This window comes from Artemia sp. Qi Xiang Cuo, chromosome 12 (assembly GCF_049724085.1).
Source record: "Artemia sp. Qi Xiang Cuo chromosome 12, ASM4972408v1, whole genome shotgun sequence".
Lineage (NCBI taxonomy): Eukaryota > Metazoa > Arthropoda > Branchiopoda > Anostraca > Artemiidae > Artemia > Artemia sp. Qi Xiang Cuo.
In genome coordinates this window covers 20,589,761-20,603,982 of record NC_142805.1, presented here as the reverse complement: position 1 = coordinate 20,603,982, position 14,222 = coordinate 20,589,761, and the positions used below count along the sequence as shown (strand labels likewise).

Below are 14,222 nucleotides of genomic sequence, written 5' to 3'. Positions count from 1 at the left end.
GTCATGGTGGTCGTTGGTCAAGTTTCTGTCCCATATGGTAAGGACAGCCTAGAGACGCATTAAAAAGAGGAAGGCGAAGCGATATTTTTATAATAGCTTGATACAAAATTGCAAACTTGTATAAAGTCCTCAAGGCCGTACCCAAGATTTTTTTTTCGGAGGGGGTTTTACTCAGATTTTTTTCGCGGGGGGGGGGGGGGGTTACACAAAAAACCCTCAAAAACGCATAAAAAATTTGTTTATTCCCATTTTTGTTACGTTTTTACGAGTCAAACAAACATTTCTGGGAGAGGGGGGGGGTTCAAAACCCCCTAACCTCCCCTCTGGGTACGGCCTTGAAAGTCCTTTTAAATTTTAGAATCTTTTTCGATGTTGGAAGTAGTCCCATAAACCTGAAGTCTAAAAGTTATAGTGAAAACATTCGAGCGATGTTTTCAAGGTTCAACTATAAGTCTTTTTATAGTCTTCCCCATTTCGGTAGAAAAGAAGTGCTAGTTGCTAGAAATTGCTTAGTTAACGTATATCAAGATGTGTTGAATAGACCTAAAAAAACCCTGATTTTGTATACCACAACTTGTATTAACAGTAAAAAAGAATTAATGCACAAAACAGATGAATATAGATATTACTCCAGCTTCCTCTTCCGCAAGTTTGTCTAAAAAAAGAAAAATAATTTAGTATACCTGTTAAAAAAAAAAAAAAAAAAAAAAAAAAAAAAAAAAAAAAAACCGCGACAAAATAAGTGGTAAAAATTGCAACCCCTATTAAGCTATATTTTATTTATAAAACATATCTTATTTGTAGAACTATATTTCTTTTTATAAAACGAAACCAAATTCCAATTTGAAATAAAAAGGAAAAAACACCGTGACACGATAAGTGGTAAAAATGGCAACACCTATTAAGCTATATTTTATTTAAAAAATATATTTTATTTATAAATCTATAATTTATTTGTCAAATAAAATAAATTAATATACCTATTTGAAAGATAAAAAAAACAAACAACGTGACACAATAAGTGGTAAAATTGGCAATACATATTAAGCTACATTTTATCTATAAAATACATGTTATTTCGAAATCTATACCTTATTTATAAAATAAAATAAGTTAATATACATATTTGAAAAAAAAACATCGTGAGACAACAAGTCGTAAAGATGACAACACCTATTAAACTATATTTTGACAGCAGTCAACTGTCACTTGGCTTGCCAGATTTTACATTTTGCCAGATTTTGAAAAATGTTTTAGCATGGGTGAATCACTAAAAAAAAAAATAAAAATCATTGATTCATTCATGGATGAATCTTCGGCTTACTTCTATTTTGGTTCGGAGTCAAGCCAGTTCCATCATTTTTATTGGGGGGGGGGGCAAGAGGGGTCTCCACCCAGAGAGTCAAGGGGCATGGGCTACATAATAATTCTTTCTCCAAATTATTGGTGGGGGGGGGCTACCCCCCTTGCCTTCCCGAAACGACGCCACTGTTTAGATTCTCAGCAATTGGGTTTGTATTTGGTTTGATCATATTAAACATAAATATAACAGACACTAATGTAGATGAATAAACAAATCTTAAAACGATCAAAAATTAAATGGAGTATTTAAGTCAAACCTAAAGCGAAAAAAATTACTATGAACAAGAGTTCGGCTACTGTCCAATCCCACTTCCACAACTGTGAGAGTTCTAAAGCCTGTTGCTTCATTTGCACTTTAATGAAAACAAAATATACCTTATTTTTTTTTATTTACAACAGAAAAAAAATACATTGAAATAAAATTTTGAATCGCTGAGATTTTAAAGAGTTAACATCATTATATGTTAAACATTCAGTTTATTTTCATTAAAACAAATAAAATGCAATCTAATTTAATAACACCGGACAAATACTTGACACTTACATCGGATTACATTTCGGTAGATCCTACAATCATTCTAACAGCGACTACTCCATATAGCCTTATTATTTACCAAGGCCGTATCCAGGGGGGGGGGGGCGGTTACTCGGTTTGACCCCCCCCCCCCGAAATTTTTGACCGAGTCGGAAATTAGTCTGAAAAAACATGTAAAGACAAAACCTTACCAGAAAAAAAATATTCTCCCACACTAAATCCTATTGCATTTTGTGGGTAAACGGTGCTTATCAGCTTACGCAATTAGGTAACCGTAGGTGACCCCATGTTCACCTGACCTTGCATAGTAAATTAGGGTTAGTATGCGCTATTATCCTATTGCATTTTGTGGCATACAAAAATCTTATTGCAATTTTGTGGGTAAAAGGTTGTGATCAGCTTACACAATTAGGTAACCCCATGTTCGCCTTATTATGCAAGGTCAGACCTAGCAAAGTAAATTAGGATTAATGGGGGCTCGGGGTAAATGTTATAAGAGTGTAAGATTGTGAGTTCAGTTCAATTTAGGATTTGGATATGAGAAGAGCGATTTTTAACATGACGAGCAAGTGTTACATTCCTTCATTTTTCCTGCCCAAGCAGGCCTAGGATGTTTCTGATATTGGTGTTAGCGGGGTGCTTGCGGAGCATTCATCTACACTTCCGGATATGAAAGGTACTGGAGCCATCGTTGAAGCTTCTGAATCACGGACCCTGGAACCAACCACGACGCAACACGCACCAACCCAGTCTCTGTCGTTGTTTGCAAATGACATCGGTCGTTTAGTCAACAAATCATCCAGTCTCGATACAAATTCTAAACTTCGTTTGCTGAAAAGCCCTTGGACTCCAGATATCTTCTACATTTTTTAAGTATCCGAAAAACGGAAGCTGAAGTTTCAGTTAACTTGGCTCGCTCGTTTCAATTGGTTGTCCTACTCTCCGTCTGAGGACGCTGCTTTTTGCAGATTTTGCGTTCTGTTCTCGTCAGAGACAGCTGGCAAAGGCTGCCACCAGCGCTTGGGGAATCTAGTCACCAAACCATTCAGGAACTGGAAGGATGCGATAGAGTGCTTCACAGCTCACCAACAAGCAGAGTTTCATAGAAACTGCCTCGTATCGGCTGAAAACTTCATTTCTGTCTCGGAGAAAAAGCAGGACAATATCGCGCACCAACTAGACGCGGCAAGGAAAACGCAGGTTCAAGAAAATCGCCAGAAGTTGCAACCAATTGTTGAGACGATGATATTTTGTTGGCGGCAACAGCTTGCCCTTCGTGGTACTAACGATTCCGGCCCCATTTTGGTCTCGGATCCAGAACCTTCCCACAATGAAGGCAACTTCCGAGCACTACTGCGGCTGAGGGCGAGACACGGTGACGATGTTCTGAAGAACCTTCTTCTTTCTGCGGCTTGAAATGCCACATATCTTTCTTCCATCATCCAGAATGGTATTATGCTCCATGCTTGTCGATCCATGCTTTTCGGTGCTTGCCGATGAAACAGCGGACGTTTCAAATCTGCCTGTTTGCGTCTGCTACACATTCAAAGGGAACCTACATGAGGACTTCCTTGGTTTTGCCCCAGTTTCTGATTTGACTGGGCAGAGTCTGGCTTCATCAATCCTGCGATTTCTCGAAAGCCTTCTTAATCTGAACAAGATGGTTGGTCAGGGATATGACGGTGCGGCAGCGATGAGTGGGCATCTTAGGGGTGTCCAGGGTGTTATACGTCAAAAGTATCCGAAGACACTTTACATCTATTGTAGTGCGCACAGTCTCAACATGGTCATCTCTTCTGTATGCTCTATTCTGGCGTTTAAGCATTTCTTCGGTGTCTTGTCACAAGTCTGCATTTTTTACCATACTTCCCCACTCAGGACACATAATTTAAAAGAGACGATCAATGAAATACTACCGGATTCGAGGAAACATACTTTAACCGGACTCTGCGAAACAAGATGGGTGGAGCGCCACGATTCAGTCGTGCGTTTTCTTGAGCTGTACCGACCAATCCTGCGATCCCTGGAAGCTCTTGAAGAGAAAGGAAATGCACAAAATTCTACAAAAGCGGCGCAATCGCTGGACATGATGAACCAGTCGTAATTTGGGGCTTGTCTCCATGTGGTCAAAGAGCTTATCTACATTACGCTTTTTTTGTTCAAGACTTTTAAGTCAGTTTACTATGATTTGGCATCTGTATCCAGTCACGTTAAATCTATTTCATCAAAAACAAAGGAAATGCAGGGAAATGCTGTTACTGCTTTCACGTCTATTTCCGACGAAACTAAGCGTTTTGCCAGCAACTTAGGACTGGAGATGACACGTCCAAGGACGAGAGGTGGCCGGATTATGCAAGCAGACGATCCAGACCTTCTCAACTACTATAAACCTCGCTCTTTATTCCTTTCCTGGACCACTTCACTTCCGAGCTGAAACAACGATTTGTGCTTCACCAGAAACTGCTGTCAAATCTCAGGGTCCTTTCTCCTACCAAAACTGTCTCTGTCAATCTGAAGGCATTCAATTTGGAGTCATTGGTTGAGTTATATGGCGATATACTTCCAGAGTCAGGCTGTCTGAAGCAAGAAATTGAGCTATGGCGCATCAAGTTGGAGAATGTTCCGGTATCAAAGAGGCCTACTTGTGCTGTGTCTTCGCTTCAGGCATGCGACGCCACCTTTTTTCCAAATGTTTTTCGTCTTCTGGCTGTTCTTGCGACGTTACCTGTTAGCACTGCTACTCCGGAAAGAAGTTTCTCAACGCTCAGAAGGCTCAAAACCTGGTTGAGAAATTCAACAGGAGAAGAACGATTGAGTGGCCTAGCCCTCCTTGCAGTCCATAGGGACGTTGACATCTGCCCAGACACGGTCATCGAAATTTTTGCAGAGAAGATATTCGCCCTTACTTTTAGCTAAAAAAATAAAATAAAAAATATATAGACTACTTCTACTATTTGGCTTCTTTTTGCGTTCTGTTTTTGTGTTTTTGCTGTCTCAAAAAAAAAGAAGCTTGTAGTATTTAACTGTATGTAAATACTTGTCTTGTTTTTACGTTTCTAAAAAAAAAAAAAAAAAAAAAAAAAAAAAAAAAAAAAAAAAACCTTAAAGATACGAAAGTATGCCTAGTGGACGCGTCCTCGTTCGCAAGGGGCGGACTAACGGTCTCGAGCTAACGTAATGTTGGTCGAGGATGTTAGACAAAGTCCACGGAAAAAAATCGGGTACCCCCCCCCCCCCCAAACAAAAATCCTGGATACGGCCCTGTTATTTACCCCAGGCTTTTGACATGGATACGACTTTTTCACTAACTAACAGCTTGCTGAAAGAGCTCCTAAACATCATGAACATCTCCCCTTTCACCGAATTAATACTAAAAGGCACAATACTTGTCGAGTTTAGTAGAAATTTATTAGAATAGTGAAAAATAAGCTTCACCAAAAAGAAGCATGCCTTTCTTTAAAAATCCAGGGCTCAAATAAATACATGTCTAAACCTTAAAGTACACAAGATATTTAAATCGAAACAGTTTTTGCCACCTGAATCTATCTTAGGATTGTTCGTACCAGAGAACAACGATTTTCAAACAGGTTTTTCTTGGGTATTTCCAAATTATCGACTCTTTAAAGCAGTGTTATATTTTAGTCAGTGTTGTCACGTTGGACGGGGAGAATAACTGAACAAACCTATTTAGTTAAATTTTATACCCTGATTAGGCCAAAATATTCAAACATTAACGATAAACACACCTTCAGAGTAAAGCTATACCTTCAGGGTAAAGCTAATCCTCTAAGCCAAAAGATAAAATCGGATTTAATATTTACTGTCCTTGATTCCTATGGAGTAGGGCGTATCAAGTAGGTCCAAAAGATTAAAGATATTCCATATAAACAGAAAATGGTTTGCTTATATGCTGGGACTTACTAGCTCTCTAAGGTCAGAAAATGCCTCCAAAAGATCTGTTACAGTGGATGATTCGCCATTTCCATTTTTCAAATTTCGATGCTGAGGAAAAGTTGGCATCAAATGAGGATCAACAGCTGAAATAGATAAAAATTAATCAAAAATAAGAAAATGAATGCTTATCAAAGGCTCAGAGAGATAGAAAATCATAAAAAGGAACAGTATGAAAGGTCAGGTAGAAAGAGTAAAATTGGTTGACCTAGAGTGTAGAAACAGAGAGTGAGAGACAAAGAGGGAGGGAGTTGGAGAATAAGTGAGGCAGATCATTTTTATTTTTCAAAAAAAGACTGCAGCTTCATGAATATTTTTCGCAAAATGTGGAACTAAGAATCTGAGCAAACGGAGAAAATAATTTTTGAAGGGGGCGCCGGATTTCCCAGCATTAGTTAAAAAAGAATCAGTAATTAAATAAGAAAAACAAGTTTTTCAACTAAAAGTAAAGAGCAACATTAAAACATACAAAATAACGAAAATTATTACGAATATGAGGGGGTTCGCCCCCTCGTCAATACCTCACTCTAATTCTAATTCATGGGCGCCGGCAAAGGGGAGCAGGGGGGCCATGCCCCCCCCCCTGGAAATTTGGCATTATAAAGTAATTATAAGGAAACCAAAGGAAAAGGAGCAGAATAGGGAAGAAACATGAAAAAATGTGTGTTGCCCCGTCGTTGGCTGCCTGCCAATAGATTTTGACCCTTGATAAGAAATAAATAAGTTCTAATTTGTGACTGAGTGACCCGTTTCCAGTTTTCCACAAACATTTTTTCTATATGATTTGGTTGGAGTAACATTCTACATAGCAATGAATGGTAAGTAGATAACGATCCTTGTCAATAACGAAAGTGTAAGAACCTAACTATTGATAACATTCAATCAAAGATTCAGCTTTTTATGATGATCCTTAATATTAATTTGCTTATTAGTAGATAGTGCAGAAATTAGTAAGCAAGAGATTTTATTTAATAAATAGACACGCATGAGAAAAAACTTAAAAAGGGGCGATTTCGGCAGGCTCGTTCTCCCAAAATTTACTTATATTGCAAGAGCACTATTTAGCTAATTTATGAAGCTATTACAATCAGAAATGCTTTTCCTGTATCGAATACTCTAAAATTCTTTATTTCCCCCCTGAACCAATACGTTTTTTGTGTTTTATTATCATTTTTTTCCAGGAGTGATTGTATTCATCTAGTTGTCACTTTGAAAAAGATTTAATTTTTTAAACTTTTGAAGCAGAAAGATGTCAAATATATTGGTGTTTGGTATTCTAACAATATTGAATTATTTTTTTTTTTATTTTCTCAATTTTCGTTTTAATGTTTTACCTTACTAATTACTTTGATAATGGGTAATTTTCATAAACAATTGAGTCTAAAGGCATTAGATATTTTGATGTTTGATAACCAAGTTCAAAACTGTCGATATCAGAGGCAACGCCATACGGCTCCAATGTTTTATTATTATTTACTTTTTTCCCAGAGGCACTTCATATGAAAGGGGTCGTCGTAAAAGCTTCAAAGGGGGCTCATTCGATTGGAAATCGAGAGTTCTAGTGCCCTTTTTAATAGTCGAAAATGATTGGAGGACGACTAGCTCCCCCCACGCCCCTTATTTCCCCACACACATCCAATAAAAATGGTGAGATGGCCATTTCGTTCAGCGTAGTTGATTTCCAGATAGAAAATATATTTTTGAGGAGGATACTCCCCCACAACCCTCAGTGCAAGGGTTTTAAGTTATGCCCTGAGGGCATATAAGGTTTTTATAGAAGGCGTTGTCGTAGAAACTTCAAAACAGGCTCATTCGATTGGAAATTAAAGAGCTAGTGCCCTTTCTAATAGTCGAAAGTGATTGGAGTGTAACTAGCCCCTCCCCCCCCACGCCAATCATTCCCCCAAACATATCCAATCAAAATTTTCAGATAGCCATTTTGTTCAGCTTTTTTGATTTCCGTATAGAAAATATGTTTTTCAGGAGGACACTCCCCCAAAATCTTCAGTCAAAGGGTTTTAATTTATGCCTTGGGGACATATAATGTTTTTATAGAAGGCGTTGTCGTAGAAACTTCAAAAAAGGCTCATTCGATTGGAAATTAAAGGGCTAGTGTCCTTTTTAATAGTCGAAACTGATTGGAGGGCAACTATCCCCCCCACGCCCATCATTCCCCCAAACACATCCAATCAAAATTTTGAGATAGCCATTTTGTTCAGCGTAGTTCATTTCCAGATAGAAAATATATTTTTGAGGAGAATACTTCCCCACAACCCTCAGGGCAAGGGTTTTAAGTTATGCCCTGGGGGCATATAGGGTTGTTATAGAAGGTGTTGTCGTAGAAACTTCAAAACATGTTCATTCGATTGGAAATTAAAGGGCTAGTGCCCTTTTTAATAGTATAAAGTGATAGGAGGGCAACGATCCCCCCCACACCCACAAGTTCCCCAAACAAAGCTACTCAACCTTTTTTGATCGGTCGTTTTTTATGCTAATCTTATTTCCAAATAGAAAATATATTTTTGAGGATGATAATCCCCAAAAACCAAAGGGAAATCGTTTAGATGCTATGCCCTGGGGGAATATAAGGTTTTTATAGAAGGCGTCGTCGTAGAAACTTCAAAACAGGCTCATTCGATTTGAAATTAAAGAGCGAATACTCTTTTTAATAGTCGAAACTGATTGGTGTGTAAATAGCCCCCTCCCTCCCCTCAGCCCATACGTTCCCCCGCCACATTCCAAAAAAATTTTCAGATCTCCAGTTTGTTCCTCGATGTTTATTTACAGATAGAAAATATATTTTTGAGGAAGACACTCCCCTACAATCCTCAGGGCAAGGGTTTTAAGTTATGCCCTGGGGGCATATAAGGTTTTTATAGAAGGCGTTGTCATAGAAACTTAAAAACAGGCTCATTCGATTCGAAATTAAAGGCCTAGTGCCCTTTTTAATAGTCGAAAATGATTGGAGGGCAACTGGCCCCCTCCCCACGCCAATCATTCCCCCCAACACATCCAATCAAAATTTTGAGATAGCCATTTTGTTCAGCGTAGTTGATTTCCAGATGGAAAATATATTTTTGAGGAGAATACTTCCCCACAACCCTCAGGGCAAGGGTTTTAAGTTATGCCCTGGGGGCATATAAGGTTTTTATAGAAGGCGTTGTCGTTGAAACTTCAAAATATGCTCATTTGACTGGAAATTAAAGGGCTAGTGCACTTTTTAATAGTCGAAAATGATTGGAGTGTAACTAGCCCCCTTCCCCCCCACGCCCATCATTTCCCCAAACACATCCAATCAAAATTTTCAGATAGCCATTTTGTTCAGCGTAGTTATATACCCTGGGGGCATATAAGGTTTTTATAGAAGTCGTTGTCGTAGAAACTTCAAAACAGGCTCAATTTATTGGAAATTAAAGGGCTAGTGCCCTTTTTAATAGTCGAAAGTGATTAGAGTCCAACTAACCCCCCCCCCACGCCCATCATTTTCCCAAACACATCCAATAAAAATTTTGAGATATCCATTTTGTTCAGCGTAGTTGATTTCCAGATAGAAATTATGTTTTTGAGGAGGCCACTTCCCCAGAACCCTAAGGGCAAGGGATGTAAGGTAAGCCCTGGGGGCATATAAGGTTTTTATAAAAAGCGTTGTCGTAGAAACTTCAAAAAGGCTCATTCGATTGGAAATTCAAAGGGACACTGCCCTTTTTAATAGTCGAAAGTGATTAGAGGGCAACTGCCCCCCCCCACGCCTATCATTCCCCCAAACACATCCAATCAAAATTTTGAGATAGCCATTTTGTTCAGCGTAGTTGATTTTCAGATAGAAAACATATATTTGAGGAGGACAATCCCCCACAGCCCTCAGGGCAAGGGTTTTAACTTATGCCCTGGGGGCATATAAGGTTTTTATAGAAAGCATTGTCATAGAAACTTCAAAAAAGGCTCATTCGATTGGAAATTCAAAGGGATAGTGCCCTTTTCAATAGTCAAAAGTGATTGGAGTGCAACTAGCCCCCCCCCCTGCGCCCATCATTCCCCCAAACACATCCAATCACAACTTTTAGATAGCTATTTTTGTTCAACGCAGTTGATTTTCGGATTTCAAATGATTTTTAGAGGGGGACAATGACCCAAAACCATCAGGGCACGTGTTTTAAGATAACCCCTTGGGGCAATTAAGGTTTTTATAGAATGCGTTGTCGTAGAAACTTCAAAACAGGCACATTCAATTGGAAATTCAAAGGGCTAGTGAATTTTTTAATAGTGGAAAGTGATTGTAGGGCAATTAGCCCCCCCCCACGCCCATGAGTCCCCCCAAAAAATCCAATCCAAATTTTGTGTTAGCTATTTTGTTGGGCGTCGTAGATTTCCAGATAGAAAATATGTTTTGAAGAGGACAATCCCCCACAACCCTTAAGGAAAGGGTTTTAAGTTATGCCCTGGGGGCATATAAGGTTTTTATGGAAGTCGTTGTCGTAGAAACTTCAAAAAAGGCTCATTCGATTGGAAATTCAGAAGGCTTGTGCCCTTTTTAATAGTCAAAAGTGATTTGAGGACAGCTAACCCCCCTCTCACGCCCAACATTTCTCCAAACGTATCCAATAAAAATTTTAAGACAGCAATTTTATTAAACGTTGTTTTAATTTCTGGAAATTACGTCTTTGAGGATTTCAACTCCCCCAAAGCCCTCAGGGCAAAGGTTGTAATTTAAGGATTCTCCGAATCCTTCATATTATTTCTTATGGAAGGGATGCTCGTATAAACTTTAGAGAAGGCTCATTTGATTGAAAATTGAAAGTTCTAGATCCGTTTTTAAAGTCAAGAATAATCGGACAGTAAGCACCCCTCCCCCCATGCCATAAAAACTTGAATCACATGCCATAAAAACTTGCAATCAAAACGAAAAAAAATTAATTACAAAAAACTTTCTGTAAAAGAAGTTTTTAAAATAAAAGTAAAGTCCATTATAAACTTAAGCTCAGTAGATACAAATGAGTGCTAAAATTCAAACTCAAAACGACCAAAAATTACTATTAATGAATAAATGAAAACCCAAAACGAACAGAAATTAAATAAACAATCATAGCAAAAAACATACAAAAAGTAATAATATAAATGAATAAATAGATCTTAAAGCGAGTAATGCTTAGATTGAATATGAAAATCAAGCTTAAAACAAAAAAATATTTTGCTATTGAAGCATAAATGAAACTTAAAACGAACAGAAATTAAATAAACAATCAATGCGAACAAACATTCAATATATATTAATGTAAATGAATAGATAAATCTTAAAACGAGTGAAACTTAAATTGAATATGCAAATCAAGTTCGAATCGAATAAAAATAACTACAAGCAAGAGTTTGGGTATCGTCTCACTGCAGAAGCCTAAAACCTACTGCGTCATTGGCACTTTACTGATAACGAATTATATTACAAATGTTTTCGTTTGTACTTAATATTGAAAATAAATATTAAAATTACAGTAAAATTTTGAACTGATGACCTTTTAACAATTAATATCATTATGCATCTAATATTCAGTTTAATTTATTAGTTCTTTTCAAGACTGGTTAAGACAAATATAGTTTCACTACAAGCAAAATTTGGATACAGCCCCCTTCTTTAACTGTAAAAACCTAAAGCCTTCTGCGTCATTGGTGCTTCACCGAAAACGAATTACTCGTATATTGCAAATTTATTGTTTTCCAGTTCTTACAGCATTGAAAATGAAAATAAAAATTACAGTGAAAAAAAATCTTGAACTGATCGATCTTTGAATAATTAATATCATTGTAGATCTAATTCTCAACTTTATTTTGTTTATACTTCCCAAGACCGTTTAATATTCATATAGTTTTGCCTTTTTTTTAACTATTCCCTTTTTTCTAACTAATCGTGTTATTTTGTTATGAAAACATTCTATGGCTTCTAGGCATTTTAATTTGAGCAGAAAACTGCACCTCAAACTTTGTGGAACATGCATTTTCTTGCATATAACACCAAAATATATTAAAATGTCAAGTTTCGGAGTGTTCCACAACTCGCAAGCAAGTGCCATTGGTATTTTTGAATCCACATGGTCAATTTAGCGGGTGGAGGGTAGGCTAATTCTCGTAGCAGCCCCATTCAGTCGTGGTATGGTTCACATTTTCAACACCTGGCGTCTAGACTATCATACAATCTACCAAGAATACAACTACCCCAAATCAGTATCAATAAATAAATGAAACCTAAAACGAACAAAAATTAAAATAAATATTAGAGTTAAACTCAAAACGAGCATAAATTAATATGAGTAGGGTTCAAAACCCCTATGCTTTCTAAAAGCCAGAATATAATTTGTACTTTACTGAAAAAAAATTCAAATGAGTTTACTGAAAAAAAATGTCACTTTGTCAATTTAATATACATATGCCGATATTTATTCCCTAAAATCTTAATTAATTCTTGATTTCTTAAAGTTACAAAAGTGAAAATATTTCAAAGAATTGTTTTCAGTAAAGCCCAAATGACGCAGTAGGTTTTAGGCTTCTGCAGTGAGACGATACCCAAACTCTTGTTTGTAGTTATTTTATTCGATTCAAACTTGATTTGTATATTCAATTTAAGTTTCACTCGTTCTAAGATTTATTTATTCATTTACATTAATATCTATTGTGTGTTTATTCACAATTATTGTTTATTTAATTTCTGTTCGTTTTAAGTTTCATTTAAACTTTAATAGCAAAATATTTTTTTTCGTTTTAAGCTTGCTTTTAATATTCAATCCAAGCATTACTCGCTTTAAGGTTTATTTATTATTTTATATTATTAATTGTTGTATGTTTTTTGCGATGAATTTATATTTAATATCTGTTCGCTTTGGTTTTCATTTATTCTTTATTAGTAATTTCTGGTCGTTTTGATTTTTAATTTGAACATGTATTTTTATATACTTAGCTTAAGTTTAAAATGGCCTTTACTTTTCTTTGAAAAACTTATTTTTATGAAAGTTTTTTTTAATTAATTGTTAAAAAATATCCGTTCAACGCTTTGGCATTGCTCAGCAGAACGGATTGCTGGGAGTTTATATCTTCGTTTTTGTAAGTAATCTATTGTTTTTCGTATTTTCTTGTAACTAATTACTTTTTTTCATTTTTATATACTTTTACTTTAATTGACATGTTTTTTCCATTACCTTTAGAACAATGTTTGTCTGTAAGCTTCATTAAATAAAAAAAAAACAATATTTTTCAAATGAAAGTAAGGACTAAGGAGCAACAATGAAACTTAAAAAGAGCAGAAATTATTACGTATATTGGGGGATTGCCCCCCTCCTCAACACCTCGCTCTTCACGGTACAGTTTACCGGCCCTTTAAAAAAAGTTACTTATCGTTCTAATCAAACGACCCTTGTACTTGATGAGTTGTATTTAAATAATCAGAAAAAAATTTAAACTTTAGGGTAAAGAACGAGGTGCTGAGGAGGAGGCAACTCCCCTATATACGTTATAATTTCTGTTCGTTTGAAGTTTTAATATTGCTCCTTACTTTCAGTTGAAAAAACTTTTTTTCATTTAATCTCTGATAGTTTTTAAATAAAGTCAGGATACCCGGCTCCTCCTCCACCGAAAAATTCCCCTTCCCATAGAAATATCCTCTGGGCAATTCAATTCTGGGGAAAATTTACCCCGCACAATTACCCTTCACATCTCACGACTGAAATTGAAGCGGTAAAGAAAAAGCAAGACATATAAAGAAATTTCGTACAGGAATTCTGGCAAATTCACCCAGTGTAAAATTTCTCCTGAAAATTTCATCCTCTAAATATGACGTAGATAATTTCGGAGACCACACTGCCTTTCCATGACGATAAATAAAAGTTCAAATAGGGATAAAATCCTTTTAATAGACAGTGATGATGATAACAGTGATAGATATTCGCAAAAATACCAGATATTTCGGTCACATATACAGTGACCGTCATCAGTAGTAAAACTCCTGATGACGGTCACTGCTGATGACGGTCACTGCACATGTGACCGAAATATCCGGTATTTTTGTGAATTTCTATCACTGTTATCATCATCACTGTCTATTAAAAGGATTTTGTTCCTATTTGAACTTTTATTTAATTTCACCTCTGGAAACTTCCTCTCCATGGAAAATTCTCCCCGTGCAAAATCATTCCAGCAGAAAAATCGTCCTCCCTTCCCCACTATGCTGAAGAAAATAGCTATCTAAAAATTTTAATCGGGCAATTTTGTGAAAAAAGTGGCGTGGGAGGGGGCCTAGTTGCCCTCCAATTTTTTTGGTCACTTAAAAAGGGTGCTATAACTTTTCATTTCCTTTATAATCAGCCCTCTATTGATGTTTTAGGCCAACTGGATC

The 14,222-nt window shown here is 36.6% G+C and overlaps 1 protein-coding gene across 1 annotated transcript in view; it reads right to left on the bottom strand.

Annotated features, from left to right (window-relative positions):
- Window positions 1-558: 558 nt before the first annotated feature.
- LOC148945884 (cyclin-dependent kinase 10-like) overlaps window positions 559-14,222 on the bottom strand; it is a 73,851-nt gene continuing 60,187 nt past the window's right edge. The window contains 2 exon segments of the mRNA XM_089097723.1: window positions 559-655; window positions 5,819-5,934. Coding sequence (XP_088953849.1) covers window positions 626-655; window positions 5,819-5,934 — 146 coding nt within the window. The 3' untranslated portion in view covers window positions 559-625.